Source organism: Narcine bancroftii, chromosome 12 (assembly GCF_036971445.1).
Source record: "Narcine bancroftii isolate sNarBan1 chromosome 12, sNarBan1.hap1, whole genome shotgun sequence".
NCBI classification, from domain to species: domain Eukaryota; kingdom Metazoa; phylum Chordata; class Chondrichthyes; order Torpediniformes; family Narcinidae; genus Narcine; species Narcine bancroftii.
In genome coordinates, this window is record NC_091480.1 from 62,168,166 (window position 1) to 62,190,776 (window position 22,611).

Sequence of the window (22,611 nt, forward strand, 5' to 3'; positions counted from 1 at the left end):
ATTCACATCTTTTGAAAAAAGAAAATTTTAGGACTTCTGTGTTTGTATAGTATTGGGGAAATGGTCCTCGGATGTGAATGTGTTTCTTCTTCAGAATTTTGCTGTGATTACTTTTTAATTCAAAATAGGTTGCAATTTGGAGTGATTTTATGCTGCTCTTATTTTCATAGCTTTGACTTGATAAATGCATGGAAGATTGGACCTTGGAAGTCAGTGGTAAGTGTAAACCAGACATTTGTATCCCTGCTGCATATTTGCTTTCATGGTTAGCCTGGCCAAATAATACAATGCCTAATTTTTAAGAAAAAAGTTGGATCTTGTGAATTTGACAAAAAAAATGGTTTGCATGGATGAATGGGGATTAACTAGTGATGTAAAATGGAAAAGTTGACTGGATTTGTACCTTGAGCACAATAAATCATGGAGATGTTACAAAAATTCACCTTGTAGCGTTCAAATGAAGGTTGTTTGGGAGTTAGCCAAATCCTCATGCATGTCTTGATTTGAAGGTCTGTTTGTTAGGTGTGATAATGAGTTTACCGTCATCTTTCTTTGGCTTGGCTTCGCGGACAAAGATTTATGGAGGGGTATGTCCACGTCTGCTGCAGGCTCGTTGGTGACTGACAAGTCCGATGCGGGACAGGCAGGCACGATTGTAGTGGTTGCAAGGGAAAATTGGTTGGTTGGGGTTGGGTGTTGGGTTTTTCCTCCTTTGTCAGTGAGGTGGGCTCTGCGGTCTTCTTCAAAGGAGGTTGCTGCCCGCCGAACTGTGAGGCGCCAAGATGCACGGTTGGAGGCGAGATCACCCCACTGGTGGTGGTAAATGGGGCAGGCACCAAGAGATTTCTTTAGGCAGTCCTTGTACCTCTTCTTTGGTGCACCTCTGTCTCGGTGGCCAGTGGAGAGCTCACCATAGAACACGATCTTGGGAAGGCGATGGTCCTCCATTCTGGAGTCGTGACACACCCAGCGCAGTTGGGTCTTTAGCAGCATGGATTCGATGCTTGCGGACTCTGCCAGCTCGAGTACTTCGATGTTGGTGATGAAGTCATTCCAATGAATGTTGAGGATGGAGCGGAGACAGCGCTGATGGAAGCGTTCTAGGATTCATAGGTGATGCCAGTAGAGGACCCATGATTCGGAGCCGAACAGGAGCGTGGGTATGACAACGGCTCTGTACATGCTGATCTTTGTGTGTTTCTTCAGGTGGTTGTTTTTCCAGACTCTTTTGTGTAGTCTTCCAAAGGCGCTATTTGCCTTGGCGAGTCTGTTGTCTATCTCTTTGTCGATCCTTGCATCAGATGAAATGCTGCAGCCGAGGTAGGTAAACTGGTTGACCGTTTTGAGCTCAGTGTGCCCGATGGAGATGTGGGGGGGGGGGCTGGTGGTCATGGTGGGGAGCTGGCTGATGGAGGATCTTAGTTTTCTTCAGGCTGACTTCCAGGCCAAACATTTTGGCAGTTTCCGCAAAATAGGACGTCATGCGCTGGAGAGCTGGCTCTGAATGGGCAACTAAAGCGGCATCGTCTGCAAAGAGTAGTTCACGGACAAGTTGCTCTTGTGTCTTGGAGTGAGCTTGCAGGCGCCTCAGATTGAAGAGACTGCCATCCGTGCGGTACCGGATGTAAACAGCGTCTTCATTGTTGAAGTCTTTATTGGCTTGTTTCAGCATCATGCTGAAGAAGATTGAAAAGAGGGTTGGTGCGAGAATGCAGCCTTGCTTCACGCCATTGTTAATGGAGAAGAGTTCAGAGAGCTCATTGCTGTATCTGACCCGACCTTGTTGGTTTTCGTGCAGTTGGATAACCATGTTGAGGAACTTGGGGGGGGTATCCGAGGCGCTCTAGTATTTGCCAAAGCCCTTTCCTGCTCACGGTGTCAAAGGCTTTGGTGAGGTCAACAAAGGTGATGTAGAGTCCTTTGTTTTGTTCTGCACTTTTCTGTTATACACACATCAAAATTTTTGCTGCAGGTATACTCCAATAGTATTCATTCAGTTGGAAACAGATAAAGATAATAAATATAAAAAATGGGTAATAAATATTCCCAGCTATAGTAGTGCAAGAAAAAAGTGATATTTTAACAGTGCAAAAAGGTCTTTTTGTGGTTCCAGAGTAGTTTATGGTTAGTATAGTACTGGGAGGTTCAAGAATCTGATAAATGTTGGGGGATGGGGTATGGAAAACTGTTTTTGAACCAAGAGTTGCTGGTCTTCAGGTTTCTGTACCTTCTGCTGAAGGTGACAGTGAGAAGAGGTTGTGACCAGGGTGATTGGGGTCTTCTATCATGTTGCTTACCTTCTTGAGATGGTGTCTCACATAAGATGTCTGCAGTGGATGGAAGGTCAGAGCATGTGATGGACTTGGTGAGGTTTATATTTTCTGCATAGAGCATTATAAGACAGAAACTCTGTGCCAAACAATAATTCTGCCTAGTCTCACTGACCTGTACATGGACCATATCCCTCCCATCCATGTACCTGTTCAACTTTTTCTTAAATGTCAAAAGTGAGCCCGCACTCACCGATTCCACTAGCAGCTCGTTTCACACTGCTACCACTGCCTGAGTGAAGAGGTTTCCTGTAATGTTATCTTTAAACTTTTCTCCTTTCACCGTTAACCCATGTCCTCTGGTTTGTATCTCACCTATCCTCAGTGGAGAAAGCCATCTTGCATTTACTCTATTTTCACCCATCATAATTTTGTGTACCTCTATCAAATCACACCTCATCTATGCTCCAGGGAATAAAGTCCTTATCAATTTAACCTTTACCTATAACTCAGCTCTTTGAATCTGAGCAACATCCTTGTAAATCTCTTTCAATCTATTATTTAAAACATTTTTTAGATATACAGAACATTAACAGACTATTTTGGCCTATGAACCCATGCCACCCAATTTACACCCAATTAACCTACACCCCCGGTACATTTAAATGGTGGGAGGAAACTGGGGCCCCCGGGGAAAACCCACACAGACATGGGGAGAACGTACAAACTCCTTGCAGACAGCATGGGATTCGAACCCAGGTCCTGATCGCTGGTGCTGTAAAGGTGTTGCGCCAACTGTGCAGCCCTCTTGTTAATATCTTTCCTGTAGTTAAGTGACCAAAACTGTACACAATACTCCAAATTTGGCTTCACCTATGTCTTATACAACTTTAACATAACATCCCAACTCCTATAATCAATACTTTGATTTATGAAGGCCAGTTTGCAAAAAGTTCTCTTTACGACCCTGTGTATCTGTGACACCACTTTCAGGGAATTGTGTATCTGTATTCCCAGATCCCTCTGTTCTACCGCACTCCTCAGTACTCTACTGTTTACCGTGTTTGTTCTACCTTGGTTTGTCCTTCCAAAATGCAAGACCCCACAATTGTCTGCATTAAATTCCATCTGCCATTTTGTACCTTATTTTTCCAGCTCGTCAAGATCCCTCTACAAGCTTTGAAAGCCTTCCTCACTGTCTACTACACCTCCAAACTTGCTGATGCAATTTACTACATTATCATCCAGATCATTCATATTGATGACAAACGACAATGGACCCAGTACCATTCTCCCAGCACTGATCCTGAGGCACACCAGTCATCACAGGCCTCCAGTCAGAGAAGTAATCATCTACCACCACTCTCTAGTTTCTCCTGTAAAAGCTCATGTCTCTTCCAATTTACTACCTCATCATGAACATTGAGCAACCAAACCTTCCTGACTGACCTCCCATGTGGGTCTTTGTCAAAGGCCTTACTAAAATTCCTGTAGACATCATCCACAGCCTTTCCGTCAACTTTCCTGGTAACCTCCTCAAAAAACTCTATAAGATTTGTTAAACACCTATACTCCTCCCCTGCCCTTCTGTTCTCCCCCATCTTTTTTATTCAGGTGCCTGTTTGCTTTTTGCTCATACCTTGAAGAAGAGCTCAGGCCCGTAATGTCGGTTATATGTCTTTACCTCCTGTAGACGCTGTGAGACCTGCTGAGTTCCTCCAGAATTTTTGTATTTTTCTTTTATATTCCCACTCTAGTTAATAATTGACTTAAAATATGTGCAATCTTGTTTGGAATTACTGCTTTTCCTCTGCCTTTTTGCTTTGCATCCCCAGAGTGAACCATGAATTTTAATGGTCTTGATTCTGGCCTTGGAGAATACACATCACCCTTGCACCCAGGCCTCAGTGCTTCTCTTGACCGCTCAATTGATCATTCACTGGATCCCAGACTTGACCCAACCTTGCTGCAGAATATGGAATTGGACGGAGATGGTGTTCAGTTAGATGGCATGTCGGTCTCTGTGCCTGAATCTGTACATCTTGTGGAAGGCATGTATTCGGAGCTGCACACGGTTGTTGCAGAAGTTGGAGTTCCTGTAACTGCGTCACATTTTGACCTTCAAGATGAATTGCTTTGGGTTGGGAATCATGCGGTAAGTACAGCACAGCTTCTGCAAACAAGAAAGATTGCCAATGCCTGACTTAGAATGGAGGTTTTGGTGGGCTGCTGGATCAGGGATGGGCATGTTATACTTTCATCGTTTTTCATGTTGCTGGGATGATTGAGCATCACGGTGCCCCCCAATGTTGCAAATTTACCACTTTAACTCTGTTGCTTCAGATAGAGAAATGAGAGCAAGCAAAGTTAGTTTGTACAAGATAAAGAATGATAGGATGGCATACAGTGTTTATAACTAAAAGATTGAAATTGAGCAGTGTGCTGAGCTCTTGGTATTGAAGGAACGATGTATCACTTGTTAACTGTTTGATGCTTGGAATTTTCCTTTTGAGTAACAATTGATTTAAAATTAAGCCAACACCACTGATCACTTCCCAGATATTGGCATCCTGGATGCTTCTCTTAAAAAAAATTGTTTGAAGGTGTATTAATTAATTAATGGCAGATATGGGAATATAAAGTGTTAACAATTGATTTAAAATTAAGCCAACACCACTGATCACTTCCCAGATATTGGCATCCTGGATGCTTCTCTTAAAAAAAATTGTTTGAAGGTGTATTAATTAATTAATGGCAGATATGGGAATATAAAGTGTTAACAATTGATTTAAAATTAAGCCAACACCACTGATCACTTCCCAGATATTGGCATCCTGGATGCTTCTCTTAAAAAAAATTGTTTGAAGGTGTATTAATTAATTAATGGCAGATATGGGAATATAAAGTGTTAACAATTGATTTAAAATTAGGCCAACACCACTGATCACTTCCCAGATATTGGCATCCTGGATGCTTCTCTTAAAAAAAAATTGTTTGAAGGTGTATTAATTAATTAATGGCAGATATGGGAATATAAAGTGTTAACAATTGATTTAAAATTAGGCCAACACCACTGATCACTTCTCAGATATTGGCATCCTGGATGCTTCTCTTAAAAAAAATTGTTTGAAGGTGTATTAATTAATTAATGGCAGATATGGGAATATAAAGTGTTAACAATTGATTTAAAATTAAGCCAACACCACTGATCACTTCCCAGATATTGGCATCCTGGATGCTTCTCTTAAAAAAAATTGTTTGAAGGTGTATTAATTAATTAATGGCAGATATGGGAATATAAAGTGTTAACAATTGATTTAAAATTAAGCTAACACCACTGATCACTTCCCAGATATTGGCATCCTGGATGCTTCTCTTAAAAAAAATTGTTTGAAGGTGTATTAATTAATTAATGGCAGATATGGGAATATAAAGTGTTAACAATTGATTTAAAATTAAGCCAACACCACTGATCACTTCCCAGATATTGGCATCCTGGATGCTTCTCTTAAAAAAAATTGTTTGAAGGTGTATTAATTAATTAATGGCAGATATGGGAATATAAAGTGTTAACAATTGATTTAAAATTAAGCCAACACCACTGATCACTTCCCAGATATTGGCATCCTGGATGCTTCTCTTAAAAAAAATTGTTTGAAGGTGTATTAATTAATTAATGGCAGATATGGGAATATAAAGTGTTCTAAAGAGCAGATAAGTAGGCATATTTGGTAAAGGTTCAGGAAGTGAGCATTTATCCTCTGCATAACTAAATTTATTTTTGACCTTTCTCTAGGGCCATGCAACCTCCTTTTTTGGTCCTACTATGGAACGATACTCGTCCTTTCGAGTTAATGCCACAGATGATGTACGTCAGATACAGAGCATAGAAAGTGGAGTTCTCTTTTTGAATAAAAATAACCTCAAATGCTTTACTCGAGGAGGTCTTGTAATGTTTGATTATGTGTAAGTTTCTTTCAATTATTTTTACTGCAGTATTAAAGTAAAACTGTTAATTAAAGTGAATACAGAATTGAATGAGTTTACTAAAGTTAGTAAGGTTGTACCTGCAGTTTTATTCCTCTTTTCTCCCATCCCTCATTTTCATCCTTCTTGTGCAAGTGTCAACTAGAATGTCTTTCTACATTGCAAAGAGCTAGTCTACAGCTCACTTGAATGGCTGTTCCTGTATGGACTTGATTGCTGTTTTTTTGCTTTGCATCAATAAAGGATTAGCTGCATATCTGTAGATATCTGTTAGGAGCCAAATTTAGAGGGCAGAAAGACATTCTCCTTAATCTGTTCTTGGTAAAATTGCTATATGTCGCTACTTTATGAGGCAAGGACACCTTTGGCATTGTATTCCAAGAAGGAATAGAAAACTTCAAGGAGTGTTTCCTGCATATTCTGTTTTCTTCATTTGTTCCAATCAATGAATTAAATGCTTTCTTTTTGTTTAGTATGGATGAAATTGACGATATGCACAGTCTCCTCCTCACTGACAATGACTCTGTTCTTCTGGGAGGTCTTCAGAATCATATCAGAGAAATTGACTTGAATGCAGTACAAGAAAGTGAAAAGGTGAGGTTCTGGGCATACACCCAAAGTATTTTAAACTGGAAAAAATGTTTGTTGTAGAGCAGATCTTTCCAATAGTTCTCATGATGGATAATGTGTATGAGGAGCCTCTCAGGGTCTGAACCATGTTGGTGCTAACTTGTAACCCCTGTTTCTTGACACTTTGAGAAGAAGGACAAAGAGAAACAGGAGTACGAGTCTTTCATCTGGCCTGTCAAGCCGGCTCTGCATTCAATAAAATCGTGGCTGATCTGGCTGTGTACTCTGCTTCACGTACCTGCCTTTTCCCCCCATAAACTCCTAATTCCCTTACTGTGCATAAAACTGTGTCTTAAATTATATAATAAGGTAGCTTCTACTACTTCTTTGGGCAGAGAATTTCACAGACTCCCTCCTCTCCAGGAAAACCAATTCCTCCTCATCTCTGTCGTTAAATCTACTTTGAATTGAGGCTCTATCCCTGTCGTGTTGGAAAGAGTATCAGGTTCGGTGGGTTCACAGAGAGAAGTCTGGACATAAGTGTTACAATCACACGTAACTTTAATTAACACACAGGAGACAAACAGGAGAAAGTTAAATGGTACTCAATTACTAATTCATTTAAGTGATGATATAGATATTCATCTTGGACCCAGGTTGGACTCCGACAATAGCGAACCTATACTCGACAGGGACACGCACTTGAGTACAAAAACTACTGTTACTAGCCCAGAGGACCCCAAAACCCAACAGCAAGACAAATGGTTACTTAAACAAAAGTTGCTTTTAATCATCTTTAAACATAAAAACAAGATCAAACTTTAACTTATCACTATTAACTTACTTAACCCCCCCCCCTTTCTAATTCTAAGTGCACATGTATGTAATGTGTGTGTAAGTTTAGAAAAGTTCTTTAATTCACAGTCCAATCTCACTTCTCATTCCTTCAAGTTCACTGGTTGCAGGCAATTCTTATACTGTGCAAAGAATTTAATATTTATGAATTTCACCAGGTTTTGGCATTTGAAAGGTAAATGGTTACTGCTCAGGACGGTTCTTGTCAGTTTTCAGAGAGAGATTTGTTGTTCGCTGGACACCCACAACTGATTCCTTTTAATTAGCCACATCAGTGTCTTACCAAAGAAACTTGCTCCATCAGGGTTTTCCAGATGATAACTTCTTTCTTTATAGTCACCGCAGAGTTCCTTTTTGTTTTCCTTATTTCAAGTGAAACATTATATAGCCAGTCCTCTCCTCTTGTATGAACTACAAGGGCTTTGACCAGGCTGAGCTAAACACTCACAACCCATCTTCAAAATGGGGGTAATAAAACTGCACCTGCTTCCCCCTCACTGGCATCCACGACTAAAGAAAATGGTCTGTCAAAATCAGGAGATTTTAAAACCGGGTAATGGCATAGCATAACCTTTAAATTTTCCAAAGCTGTCTGACAAACTTTAGTCCACACAAATTTCACCCCTTTCTTCAAAAGATTGGTTAAAGGAAGAGCAACCTCGGCAAAATTTCCTATAATATCCTGCCATTCATAAAAACCTTCTCACTGCTTTCTTGCTATTGGGAATAGGAAATTCAGAAATTGCATTAATCTTAGCTTGAATAGGTGCAACTTTGCCATGACCAACTACATGATCTAAGTATATTACAGTAGCATTTGCAAATTCAATTTTTGCTAAATTAACAGTTAAATTTGCTTTGGATAATCTTGCAAACAATTTGTCCAATTCCCTTAGTTGTTCTTTCCATGTGTTACTTTTTGTGACCAAGTCATCAATATAAGCATCTGTATGTATCAATCCTGGATTAACAAATTAATTATCCTTTGGAATGTTGCAGGGGCATTTTTCTTGCCAAAAGGTAACACACTATACTCATATAAACTGGATGGAGTTACAAAAGCCAAAATATTATTTTCTCTCTCAGTTAGAGGCACACACCAGTAATCCTTCAACAAATCCAACTTAGTGAGAAATTTAGCTTTCCCAATTTTATCAATACAGTAATCTATCCTCGGAATAGGATAAGCATCTGTTTTAGTTACTGTATTAACCGTATTGTAATCTGTACAGAATCTAACAATTCCATCTGGTTTCGGTACCAGAACACAACAACTCCAATCTGAGTTCAAAGATCTAATAATATTATTTTTCAACATATATTCCACCTCCTGATCCATGATTTCACTCTTCTGAATGTTTATTCTATATGGGTGTTGTTTTATGGGACTTGTTTCTCCCATGTCCACATCATGATAAATCACTGATGTCCTTTTTGGCACATTAGGAAACACATTTTTATATTTAAAAATTAATTCCTTCAACTGCATCTGTTCTTGTGACTTAAGATGACCTAACTTCCTCCAAATTTTCCAAAATTGCTGAGTTAGTCAGGTGCTCAAGGACCATGGTTTCTTTAAGGTTACCCTCACAAGATTCTGTTTCCATAATATAATCCATAACTTCCTCAACCCTGTCAACAACTAACACCTCTGATACAGACTATTCTCCACTACCCTTATCCTCTAAATAGGGTTTCATTAAGAATGCACCCTTCGAGTCATATCCACAAGCCATTTCTTTAATCTCCTGTTCACTTACTGCTTTATCCCTGAAGTCAATAGGATCTGTATCTGTCCTCTGTTGTTGAATTAACTCTTTCCTTGACAAAGAGAAATCTTTACTCTCACAATTAACCTGCTCTTTCAAGACTATTTCAGAGCACTGGGCAAGTCTCTATCAACTTGATCTTCCTCTTCTCTCATAATTTTCTTAGCCAAAAACCTTGTTACAGCACATGCAGGAAATATCTCACAATCCTCCTTAACATCATCCTTACTAGGCTGGTTTGTTAATCTCAAAACTGACCCAACTTTTTTGAGACTCCTTGCATGGGAAACTTTGAAATTACTCCTACTACAGCAGGTCCTTTAACTAATTCTGAATTCAGCACTATGTTGTGAAGAGATATCAACTCTACCTCACCTCCAACACCTTTAATCAAAGTTGTCTCCCCTGTGTCAGTCTTTTGATCAAGAGTTAAAACATTTTCCAACCACAGGGACTGAGCAGCTCCGGTATCTCTAAGAATTTTAACTGGAACCTGTAATTCTCCCTCCTTTACTGAAACCAAGCCCTCTGACACAAATGGTTTGAAAACGTCCATAACACCCTTACCAGGTTTAGAACATCTGCTCTCCTAAAATTCAACACGCTTCTGGTAAAACCTCCTTTTCTCATCTTTTTCAACACTAAACAATTCACAATAACATGACCAGGTTTCTTACAAAAATGACATACAAATGCAGAAGTTCTGTCCTTTCCTACCTTGCCTTCATGTTTTCTCTTAACATTCTCCCCAGGCTTAATTTCAGGCCTACTATTCTGCTCCACATTAACCCTCTGAACAGGGTGACTAACCTGTTCCACATTAACTCTCTGAAAATGCCTACTATTCTGAAATGTATTTTTGTGAATCAAGGCAAATTCATCCGCTAACCTAGCTGTTTGCTGCCACGTTCCCACGTCTCTCTCATCCAGGTATAATTTAATTTCATTTGGAACACCTTTTAATTTCCTCAATTAATATCAATTCTCTCAATCTGTCAAAATCATTATTTATTCCTTTTGAGATGCACCAACTCCTACATTTTTGTCTATATGCTTCTGGAACCAACTCATAAGCTTTCAATACTGCTTGTTTAACAGTATCATAATTTGTCATTTGCTCAGTAGTCAAGCTAGAGTGTGCAATACACTTTGGAGCATAAGAGGCCATTTTTCTTCTGGCCATTTTGAACTCTCAGCAACCTTTTCAAAAAGCTGAAAATGTGAATTTATATCTCCCTCATCAAAAGGAAGAACTAGATTTGCCTCTCTACTAACCAAAGACCTCTCCCCAGGAGTTACAGCCTCAATTCTCTTACCTCCTTCCATCTCAATTTTTATCTTCTCTCAGTGAAAGTCCCTTTCAATCTTTTCCAAGTCATATTTTCTTTGTCTTCCATCGTCCTCCCTCCATCTTTCAGTTTCCTCTGCCTCATATATCCTCTGTTTTTCATCCTCCTCTCTTTGTTTTTCAGCTTGATCTGCCTCTTATTGTTGTCTCTGCAACTCAAAATTCCATTTCTCTCTTTCATCTACCACCCTCTATTTCTCTCTTTCCTCTTCCACCCTCGATTTCTCCAATTCCAGTTGCCACTCAAAAGATCTATCCTCCAGAAAATTTTTAAAGTATTTCTCAATAAATTTTCCCTCACCTGTATAATATTTCACTATAATCCTCTGTATTTGTATTTTCCTCATCCAATGCTTGACTTCAATCAGCTTTAATGCCTTGGAAATATCCATCAGTTCCTCTTTTCTCTTGCTCTGCAGTTCTGCAGGTGATGGTTGTGACAAAAATGTATCAACATCCATTGCTGCTGTTTTCAACACACACACAAGCTTTAAAATGGCTTGGAAAAACAAATTAACCAATAAATTACAAAAACTCCAATTATCAATCCGAAAGGATGAGCCTTCAAAATGTTATGAGCCCAGAGGACCCAAAAACCCAGCAGCAATAGATATTCACCAAGACAAATGGTTACTTAAAAGTTGCTTTTAATTATCTTTAAACATGAAAACAGGATCAAACTTTAACTTATCACTATTAACTTACTTACCCCCCGCCCCCACTTTAATTCTAAGCGCACGTGTATGTAATGTGTGTGTAAGTTCAGAAAAGTTCTTTAATTCAAAGTCCAATCTCACTTCTCATTTCTCCAAGTTCACTGGTTGCAAGCAATTCTTATACTGTGCACAGAATTTAATATTTATTAATTTCACCAGGCTTTGGTGTTTGAAAGGTAAATGGTTACCGCTCAGGAAGTTTCTTGTTGGTTTTTAGAGAGCGATTTGTTGTTTGCTGGACAGCCACAACTGATTCCTTTTAATCAGCCACGTCAGTGTCTTGCCGAAGAAACTTGCCCCATCAGGGTTTTCCAGATGATAACTTCTTTCTTTATAGTCACCGCAGAGTTCCTTTTTGTTTCCCTTATTTCAAGTGAAACATTATAAAGCCATTCTCTCCTCTTGTATGGACTACAAGGGCTTTGACCAGGCTGAATTAAGCACTCACAACCCATCTTCAAAATGGCGTTTTCCCACAAGTTTTCCAGCTTGTCCTGTTCCAGTCCCAGTGGCGACTGTAGAACTGAATTCGCTCTCTCTCTCTCACTCAGAGAGAGAGCCTGTTTGACTCTCTCTCTCTGCTTGCAAAACCACATGACCCTCCTAGAACAGCAAACTGCACTCAGAGCCTGCGGCGGGGGAGTCACGTGATGGAGTAGTGGCCGGTCAGGGAACTCCAGCCCTCTCCGGAAAAGTTTAAAAAAAAACCACACAAAACACAAAGGCACAAACATAAAAATTAAAAAAAAGTGAAAGTAAAGGTGGGAAGAAAATGGCAGCGAAGAAAGAAAAGTCGAAAGCAACGGGAAGAAGAGAAGAAGAAAGAACATCGGAAGAAGAAGGTGAAGGCCTTACCTGTCCGAGGAGGCCCGCCGCAGAGAGAGAAGCCCGCTCCCTAGGGTCAGTTGAAGTCCCGAGCTCGGGACTACAAAAATGGCTCATGGAGCCAAGTAAAAGTGCACAAACGCGCATGCGCGAGGAGTTGCGCATGAAAAAAAAACACTGACGGGAGGGGGGACCAGCAGAGGAGTCGATCTCCACAGCTGAGAATGACAGCTGCAACACAACAACAGGAAGAGAACATAGAAAACAACGAGAACAAGAAAGAAGACAGTAAAAAGAAAACAAGGAAACAACAGATGACCAACCCAGAGGAAGAAGAAGAAGAACAGAGAGAAATGGAAGAAGAAGGGAAAGGCAAGACAATGGATATATATATTTTTTAAAAATATATGGAATCAGTAAAAGAATGGCAATTACAAGAATTTAGTGAAATAAAAAGAAAAATTAAAAGTGCAGAAGAAAAATTGAATAGATTAGAGATGGTCATGTCAGATATAGGAAAAAGAGTGGACAAGGTGGAAGAACGAGAAACAGCTGTAGAAATGGAAGTAGAGGACTTAAAAGAGAAATTAGAAGAATCTAAGAGACACAAGAGCTGTTAGCTTAGAAGATAGATATAATGGAAAATTATAATAGAAGAAATAATATAAAGATAGTGGGCCTTAAGGAAGATGAAGAAGGCAAGAATATGAGAGAATTTATAAAAGATTGGATCCCCAGGGTCCAAGGAAGACCAGAATTACAAGAAGAAATGGAAATAGAGAGGGCACATAGAACATTAGCCCTGAAACCACAGCCACAACAAAAACCAAGATCCATTTTAGTAAAATTCTTAAGATATACAACAAGAGAAAATATATTGGAGAAAGCAATGAAGAAAATAAGAGAAGACAAAAAGCCACTGGAATACAAAGGTCAAAAAATTTTTTTCTATCCAGACATAAGTTTTGAACTCCTGAAGAAGAGAAAGGAGTTTAATACAGCAAAAGCGATCCTATGGAAAAAGGGATATAAATTTATGCTAAAGTACCCAGCGGTACTTAAAATAGTTATTCCAGGGCAGCAAAACAGACTATTCTTGGATCCGGAGGAAGCACGAAAATTTGCAGAACAACTACAAAACAGGCAGAGAGAAGAAGACATGTAACGAGAGTAAAAATGACCACGAACTATATGTATTTGTGTATATGGGGGGTGTGTGTGTGTGTGTGTGTGTGTGTGTGTGTGTGTGTGTGTGTGTGTGTGTGTGTGTGTGTGTGTGTGTGTGTGTGTGTATCTGTGTACATGAGTGTATCCGTATTTAAAGGAAAATATATAGAGTATAGATAAGAACTAATAAGGGAAAGAAAGGGAAGAGAGGAAGTAAGGAAGGAATTAAGAGAGTGATCTTTGTTTTATATGAAAATTGAAATCTTTTCTGGGGGGGCTAGGTGGGGAGGAGTTACGGTCACTGCGAAATCAGTTGACGCTTGCGAGTGAATTCGCAAATCCAAATGGAGAGGGGAGATGTGGTTGCCCGACAAGGGATAAAGGGCAACTCAGGAAGGGGAGGGGATAGTGGGGTTAAAGAAATTTTAGATAGGAGAATAAGGGAAATGTTTGATGTTTTAGAAATGTTGTCTTATAAAGTGTTCAAAACAAGAAAGCAGAAATGGATAAGAAGGAAAGGTGATGATGAGCAAACGGAAAGGAAAGATAAACAAAGTATGAAATGGCCACGTTGAACTATATGACTTTAAATATTAACGGAATACATAACCAAATCAAAAGGAAGAAACTGCTAAATTTACTGAAAAAAGAAAAAATTGATATAGCATTCATGCAAGAAACACATTTAACTGAAATGGAGCACAAGAAATTAAAGAGAGATTGGGTAGGACATGTAACAGCAGCGTCATATAATTCAAAAGCTAGAGGAGTAGCTATATTAATCAGTAAAAATGTACCAATTAAAATAGAAGAGGAAACAATAGATCCAGCAGGGAGATATGTAATGATAAAATGTCAGATATATTCGGAGTTTTGGAATTTACTCAATGTATATTCACCTAACGAAGAAGATCAAAAATTTATGCAAGATATTTTTTTTGAAGATAGCAGACACGCAAGGGAACATACTAATAGGAGGGGATTTCAATCTTAATTTGGATTCAAACATGGATAAAACTGGGATAAAAATTAACAGAAAGAACAAAGGAACCAAATTTATAATTAAATCGATGCAAGAAATGCAACTTTTGGATATATGGAGGAAACAACACCCAAAGGAAAAGGAATATTCATATTATTCGGGCATACATAAAACATACTCAAGAATAGACCTATTCCTGTTATCAGCTCGTATGCAAGACAGAGTAAGAAAAACAGAATATAAAGCTAGAATATTATCGGACCACTCACCCCTGCTATTGACAATAGAGTTAGAGGACATCCCTCCAAGAATGAATAGATGGAGATTAAACTCCATGCTACTTAAAAGGCAGGATTTTAGAGAATTCATTGAAAGACAAATTAAAATGTACTTTGAAATAAATACGGAATCAGTGAAAGATAAGTTTATACTATGGGACGCAATGAAAGCGTTCATTAGAGGGCAAATAATAAGTTATGTAACCAAGATGAAGAAGGACTACAATCAGGAAACAGAGCAGTTGGAAAGGGAAATAGCAAATATAGAAAAAGAATTAGCAATGAAGGAAAACACAACTAAAAGAAGAGAATTGGCAGGTAAAAAAATAAAATATGAAACACTACAAACATATAAGGTGGAGAAGAACATAATGAAGACAAAACAGAAATATTATGAACTAGGAGAAAAAAACGCACAAAATTCTAGCATGGCAGCTTAAGACAGAACAAACTAAGAGAATGGTATTGGCATCAAAGAAAAAAGACAAACAAATCACATATAATCCAACGGAGATTAATGAAAACTTCAGAGAATTCTACGAACAATTATACCAAACTGAAAACGAAGGGAAAGAAGACAAAATAGATGAATTTTTAACTAAAATTGAACTACCGAAATTACAAACAGGAACAAAATAAATTAACCATTTGAAATAGTAGAAATACAAGAGATAATAAAAAAACTACCGAATAATAAAACACCAGGAGAGGATAGATTCCCAATAGAATTCTATAAAACATTTAAAGATTTATTAATTCCTCCCCTCCTGGAAGTAATCAACCAGATTGATAAAACACAAAGCTTACCAGATTCATGCAAAACAGCAATAATTGCAGTAATACCAAAGACAGGGTAAGATCCACTCGCACCAGCGTCATATAGACCAATATCTTTACTTAACACAGATTATAAGATAATAGCTAAACTATTAGCAAACAGATTAGCCGACTATGTACCAAAAATAGTAAATCTAGACCAAACTGGATTTATTAAAAAAAGATGAAAAACAGACAATATTTGTAAATTTATTAACTTAATTCATGCAGTAGAAGCGAATAAAGCTCCAACAGTAGCAGTTGCTTTGGACGCAGAGAAGGCCTTTGACAGAGTAGAATGGAATTATTTATTCAAAGTACTACAAAAATTCAGTTTACCAGAGAAATATATTAATTGGATTAAAGCATTATATAAGGGGCCATTGGTGAAAGTGACAGTAAATGGATATATATCAAAACAATTTAACTTAAGCAGGTCAACAAGGCAGGGATGCCCACTATCACCCTTATTGTTTGCGTTAGCTATAGAACCACTAGCAGAATTGATAAGAACAGAAAATAAAATAAAAGGGATAAAAATAAAAGACAAGGAATATAAAATCATTCTATTTGCAGATGACGTTATGGTATACTTAACAGAACCAGAAATTGAAGGAATATGGAGAAGTGTCAGGTTACAAGATTAACGCAAATAAAAGTGAAGCAATGCCAATGAATAATGCCGATTTCTCAAAATTTAAGAAAGAATCACCATTCAGATGGCAAATGCAAGCAATACGATATCTAGCTATACAAATAAATAAAAACCTCGGCCATCTATATAAACTCAATTATTATCCACTAATGAAAAAATTACAGGACGACTTAGAGTATTGGAAAGACTTACCACTAACACTAATAGGAAGGATAAACTGTATTAAAATGAACATTTTCCCAAGGATACAATACCTATTTCAGGCATTGCCAATACACTTGACGGAGAAATTCTTCAAGGAGTTAAAGAAAATAATAAGGAAATTTTTATGGGAAGGGTGGAAACCGAGGATAGCACTAAATAAATTAACATAATGGTATAAACAAGGAGGCTTACAACTGCCAAACTTTAAAAATTATTATAGAGCCGCACAATTAAGATACCTATCAGATTTTTATCAAACAAGGGAAAAGCCAGATTGGACTAGATTAGAACTAGATTAAATAGGGGAGAAGATACCTGAACATATATTATATAAATGGGATGAAAAATTGGTACAACGTAGGAATTCTCCAGTATTACATCATCTGCTTAATATTTGGAAGAAGATTCATGTAGAAAGGAATAAAACAAATTACCAATTACCAAAACTAATACTGACGCAAAATCAGCTAATCCCTTTTACAATAGATAACCTTTCCTTTAGAGAATGGGAGAAAAAAGAGATCAAAAGAATAGAAAATTGCTTTTCAGGAAATAAATTACTATCCTTTGAACAAATGAAGGATAAATATAATATAACTCAAGATACAGTGTTGGCATACTACCAACTGAAATCCTACTTGAAGGACAAATTGGGAAGCAGTCTGAGGTTACCAGAGGGAAGTAATTTTGAATATGTGATTACAGACACAATGATAATCAAAAAATTTATAACAAATATGTATATTAAACTGCAAGAAAAGGAGAATGAGGAAACAAATGGTAAAACTAAACAAAAATGGGAACAAGATTTAAACAAAGATAAAGAAGGAAGCATGGGAGAAGTTATGCTCTGGAACTATGAGAAATACAATAAACACGAGGTTATGTATGTACAATATAACTGGATATACAGGCTATACATTACACCTCAAAAGTTAAATAAATGGGTCCCAACAGTATCTGACAGATGTTTTCGCTGTAAAAAGGAAATAGGAACAACAATTCATGCAATTTGGACATGTGAGAAAGTGAAAACATTTTGGGAAGATCTAAACCAGATATTAAATAAAATCACAAAAAGCAATATACCAAAAAACCCAGAGAATGGGAGGGGAGGTAGGGAGGGTGGGATGGGAAGAGGGAGGGGGGGAAAAACAACACTGTATATATTTGAAAAGGAAAATGTATGTATCTTGATCAATGTGGTTTATAAGTGTGAAAAATAAAAAAAATTTAAAAAGACAGCCTGGTGCTCCGAGTTCTTTCATCTGTTGCTTTTCAAAACAACATTCCATTAGTGAAGTCCCTTGGGCACTCTTAAAAGTTTTTGCAAAGGCTCTTGGAGCCGGCCTGTGTGGCTTGAGCAGAGCTCCAGTATTTTAAATGAGATCTGTTTTGAAATGTTTGTTTGTGACCTACACTAAAAAAAACCTGCCACACTTAATCTCCCAAAATCATACCTATATACAATATAAAACACAACATATTCTGTCACACTACACACACGGACCTTTACACACACCTGGTTCCTTGTACCAACAGGGTGCGGCTCCCTGCAAGTTTTGATCTATCACAATACTAAAGCTCAGCTTCAGTGTCGCGCACACCTGACCTGCAACGCTTTCAGCAATGTCAACAGTGGCGACCTGGCGTGGAGCAATGTCTGGGCCTTGGAGCACAAAGCAGAGAGAAAAAAATGTGCTGTGCTTTTAGCCAATAATGATCCTAGGTGATTTACATTAGCCAAAGGCATGATGTGCACTAATGGGAGTCTAACCTTGATGGACAGGGAGGGCACGTTACCATGCGTAATAAACACGTTCCAGACAAGCAGGGAGACCACATTTCCTCTACACCCAATATTCCACCCCTCCGAAGTGACATCACTACGAAAACCATCAGTAATTATTATAACTATAAAAAAACCAAAAAGACATATGTTTGAAAAAATTATACTAATCAAGCGGAAAGTGCCTTCTGTTTGTTGGACAAGGCACATAATGAAATTCAATGACAACGCCTTATCAGCTCTCTTCCCCCTCCCTCCAAGACCAAACAAGGTCATTATGTTTCCAATGGAGCAGGGTGTTGTGGGAGCTGCTCCCCAATGTCAGAGGGGTGGTTAGAGAAAGAAGTTTGTCTGGTCACTGACTCGCGTGCCTGTTTTCTCTGGCTTGGAATGCAAATGTGAGCATCCTTACCACAATGTCTGCGAGCAAGTTGTGCAAGGTCATCCATCAGGTGCCAGAGCCCTCTCTTGGCTCGGGCATCCCGCACCTTGGCCTCATGCTTGGGTGCTCCCTAAGCACAGTGCCCAGATTGCCATTCTGTCCTGTGGTGTGGCAGGGAGCAGGCCAGCAGACGTATATCCAGAGCGTCCCACTTTCCTGGGCTATCGTCTGACACCAGAATGCTAAATGGGTGCCACAAATGCCTGCGTTGGATCTCTGGAATGATAACCAGGAGGAGTCAGGACTGAAAGTCAGACAATTTGTGATTTTAAATAAAAGCTCCTGAAGCCCACACTCCAAGAGGCATTTGTTTATATTAATGGGAGGGCTGGGGCAACTGCCATTGTCAAGTGAAACAAAAAATATACAATGTTTCTTTCTGGTGTTTGATCTGTGACACTACTTATAAACTGTAACTTTGAAACAATGAACTGTAACTCCAATTCCCTGCATGTGTTTAAAGACATTATTACTACAGCTTAGGGCAGGGGTGTCAAACTCAAATTCACGGAGGGCCAAAATTAAAAACTTGGACTAAGTCGAGGGCCGAACTAAATATTTATTGAAAATTTTCAACAACATCTGCATGTTTTCTCTTCTTTCAACATATGTAATGTTAAACTTTAGGATATAACTTTAGCAGGATAATGTTACAGGTCAGGAGTAGGTAGCTCAAGTTCACCCTTTGCTTGACCTGAGGGAAGCCTATTTGGTCCCGGATGCAGCGTTGCCAGTACCCTGTACAGTTGCAGCAGGACCCTCTTCAATCCCTCCAGCAATGAAGGCCCATTTACCTTCTTGATTTCCTGTTGCACCTGCAAGCCAACCTTTTGTGGTTCATGCGCAATTCCTTCTGAGAAACAGCATGTTGCCATCTTCCACTATTTCAAGATTTTTATTGTCATGTATTAAAACAGATGTAATAGTGAGAGGGGGGGGTGGGGGGGTGGCTTGGGAGGAGGGAGGGGGGGGAAGAAAAAGTCACTGTAAATGTGTGGAAAAGAAAAAGTGTATATCATGGCTATTGTGATTTATGGTGTGAAAAATAAAAAATTAAAAAAAAAAACCATCAGCAGCCTACACTTTGTTGGAATCTAGGGGTTAAAACATTATGAAAGAAATGATTAATTAATAAGTTGATATGTACTGCATGGTTCAGGGAAAAAGAGGAATGTGATTAAGTGGCAATCACAGCATGGAGCGAAGTTGGCTGAGCAAAATTGTCTGCTCCCAAATACAGGGAGAGGAAATTCATAAAACGATTTAGGAGGAAAGCTCCAACTGAAGGAGGTGGTGAGTAGCACAGGAGACACAGGCCAGACCAGAACAAAGAATGGCCTGCAAGAAAGAAAGGGAATGGAAAACCAGTCTAGGAGGAAGATTAAGGCATGAGGAAGTGTTAAAGAGAACAGCAGAAATTGGCCAGACAGGAACAGAATGGTGACTAGAAATATCTGGTGATGAATTAATTTCTGATCAAAACAACAGGATAGTCTGGCCTGGAGGATTAAGATGGGAGCGCTGCACCCCAGATATCTGCAAAACAGGAGATGACTTGTGATAACCCTTATGCAAAAAGATCTATCAAAAGAAGCCAACTTTTGTTCTGTATGATAAGGTTGATCTATATAAACTGAGCCAACTGGACAATAGGGGTCAGTCTTGGGGAATAGCTCACTGTGCAGGTGACCTATGAACTAACGACTGACCCAGAGCTCTGTTAAGTTTTATTCTTGTGCTGTGTAATAAATTGACTGTTGAACCGGGAAGAAAAAAAAAACCCAGATGTAATAGTACACAAAATTGGATTTAATTTGCCGTAAGGGAGACGAAATATTAAAGTCTGCCCAGACTGCAAACTTATCTGTGAATAAAGAACACAGCAGAGAACTACAGAACCAGTTTTAAAATAGAAAAAATTTTAATACTTCATTTGTAACATTGGTTGGAGAAAGGAACATTCATGAAGAGTCCTTGACTTTCTCAATGTTCGTACAGAAACAGGTCAATTTATTATAGTAAATTAGATTAATGCCTACATATGATTTCACGTGTTTTAATTAATTGGAAACGGATTTCACATTTGTTCATGGACTTAGAATTTTTTTGTTCATTTAGTGATGTCTTCCAAAACCTTTAATTACTTCTTAGCTTCAATTACTCATTCAACACTTCACAGCTAATGTCTCTTTCTTGATAAGAAAACCATTACAACTGATTTATGTGACAACCCTTCTGGGGAAATGTAAACCCTAAGTATTTTTTTTATATAGAAACTGAACAAGAAAGTTCACTCTTATTTAAAAGCGCCACCATTTTTACTAATTTGATCTGTTTCCTTCCAAAGTTGATAACTTAACATTTACCAATATTGTACTCCATCTGCCAGCCTATTACCCACTCACTATCTAAACTTATCTATATCTCTCTCTAGACTCTCCGCATTCTCAGCACAAATTGCTTTTCCACTCGACTTAGTATCAATAACAAACTTAGTTGAGGGAAACTTTGATTCATAAACAAGTGATTTTGGTTTGTATGCGATACAGATCAGTATGACATAGATGCCACAGCTATCCCTTAATTCTCATAAATGGAAGGAAAATTTTAAGTAATTTTTTTTGCGATTTTATGTTTTGTGATTTGAAGCACAGGTACACAATCCTTTATCTGGACATTTAAATCTGGAAAGCTCCAAAAACTGGCATTTTTCCCCTGGCACTGGTACAGTGGAGGGAGAGAGAGAGATGGCAGTTTGACTCGGGCGGGTGGGGGGGGGGGAGAGACAGCAGCATTACTCGGGCGGAGGGGAGAAAGACAGTAGCGTGTTTCGGGCGGGGGAGGAGAGGGAGACGGCAGCGCAACTGGAAGGGGGTGTCAGGTGAGAAGAGGAGGAGCCAGGAGACAGTGTCAGAGAGGTGAGTAGAATAAATAGCTGGACTTACCGGGGCTCGGACTTAGAAAGGTCGGACTTGGGGTCGGAGGAGGCAGTGAGTCAGTGCCTGGTGTCGGGTGAGAGGAGGAGGAGCCAGGAGTTAATTGGGGTTAATTGGTAAGGGCTAATAAAAGGAGTAGAAAGGGAGGAGGCCCAGTGAAGGAGTGGGGACTTGGGACTTTGGCTCGAGGGACTTCGGCAGCAGGAGCTCCTTGTGTGGAAAGGTATCTTTGAAATAACATATTTATAGTAAGAAAGGAGGAAATGGAGTCAGTTGGGGTAGTTAAATGCTCCAGTTGTGGGATGTGGGAAATCAGAGACACCACAGCTGTTTCTGACGACTACACCTGCAAAAGGTGCATCCAATTGCATATAATGAGTGACCGTGTTAGGGAGCTTGAGCTGCAGTTGGATGAACTGAGGATCATAAGGGAAGTAGAGGCAGTGATAGAGAAGAGTTACAGGGAGACAGTCACCCCTAGAAGGCAGGAGTCAGGGAATTGGGTGACTGTGAGGAAAGGAGGGGGAGTGCCTGTGCAGAGTACCCCTGTGGAAGTGCCACTCAGCAACATGTATTCGGCATTGGATACTGCTGGGGGGAACAGCCTAACAGGGACGAGTCGTGGGGGTCAGGTCTCTGGCACAGGGGCTGCCCCTGAGGTTCAGAAGGGAAGGAGGGATAAGAACAGGATAGTTGTAGTTGGGGATTCATTAGTCAGAGGGACAGATAGAAGGTTTGTGGGACGAGATCGGGGACCCAGGTTGGTATGTTGCCTCCCTGGTGCCAGGGTCAGGGATATCTCTGATCGAGTTCATAGCATTCTGCAAGGGGAAGGAGAACAGCCAGAAGTCGTGGTCCATGTGGGGACCAATGACTTAGTTAGAAGTGGGGATGAGGTCCTGAAACAGGATTATGTAGAATTAGGTAGGAAGTTAAAAAAACAGGACCTCCAAGGTAGTAATCTCTGGATTGCTGCCCGTGCCATGAGCTAGTGAGGGTAGA

The 22,611-nt window shown here is 39.2% G+C and overlaps 1 protein-coding gene across 9 annotated transcripts in view; it reads left to right on the top strand.

Annotated features, from left to right (window-relative positions):
- The window catches only part of pan2 (poly(A) specific ribonuclease subunit PAN2), a 94,779-nt gene that overhangs the window by 2,383 nt on the left and 69,785 nt on the right, over nucleotides 1-22,611 (top strand). For 5 of the 9 annotated variants that reach the window (XR_011347408.1, XR_011347407.1, XM_069906363.1 and 2 more), the window contains exons 2-5: nucleotides 171-216; nucleotides 4,106-4,425; nucleotides 6,067-6,236; nucleotides 6,731-6,851. Coding sequence is in view for 7 of the 9 variants with exons in the window: in XM_069906363.1 (XP_069762464.1) it covers nucleotides 4,114-4,425; nucleotides 6,067-6,236; nucleotides 6,731-6,851 (603 nt within the window). In the remaining 2 variants the exon portion in view is untranslated. The remainder of the gene's footprint in view (nucleotides 1-170; nucleotides 217-4,105; nucleotides 4,426-6,066; nucleotides 6,237-6,730; nucleotides 6,852-22,611) is intronic. The other 4 variants (XM_069906368.1, XM_069906370.1, XM_069906369.1 and 1 more) reach the window with 2 other exon arrangements.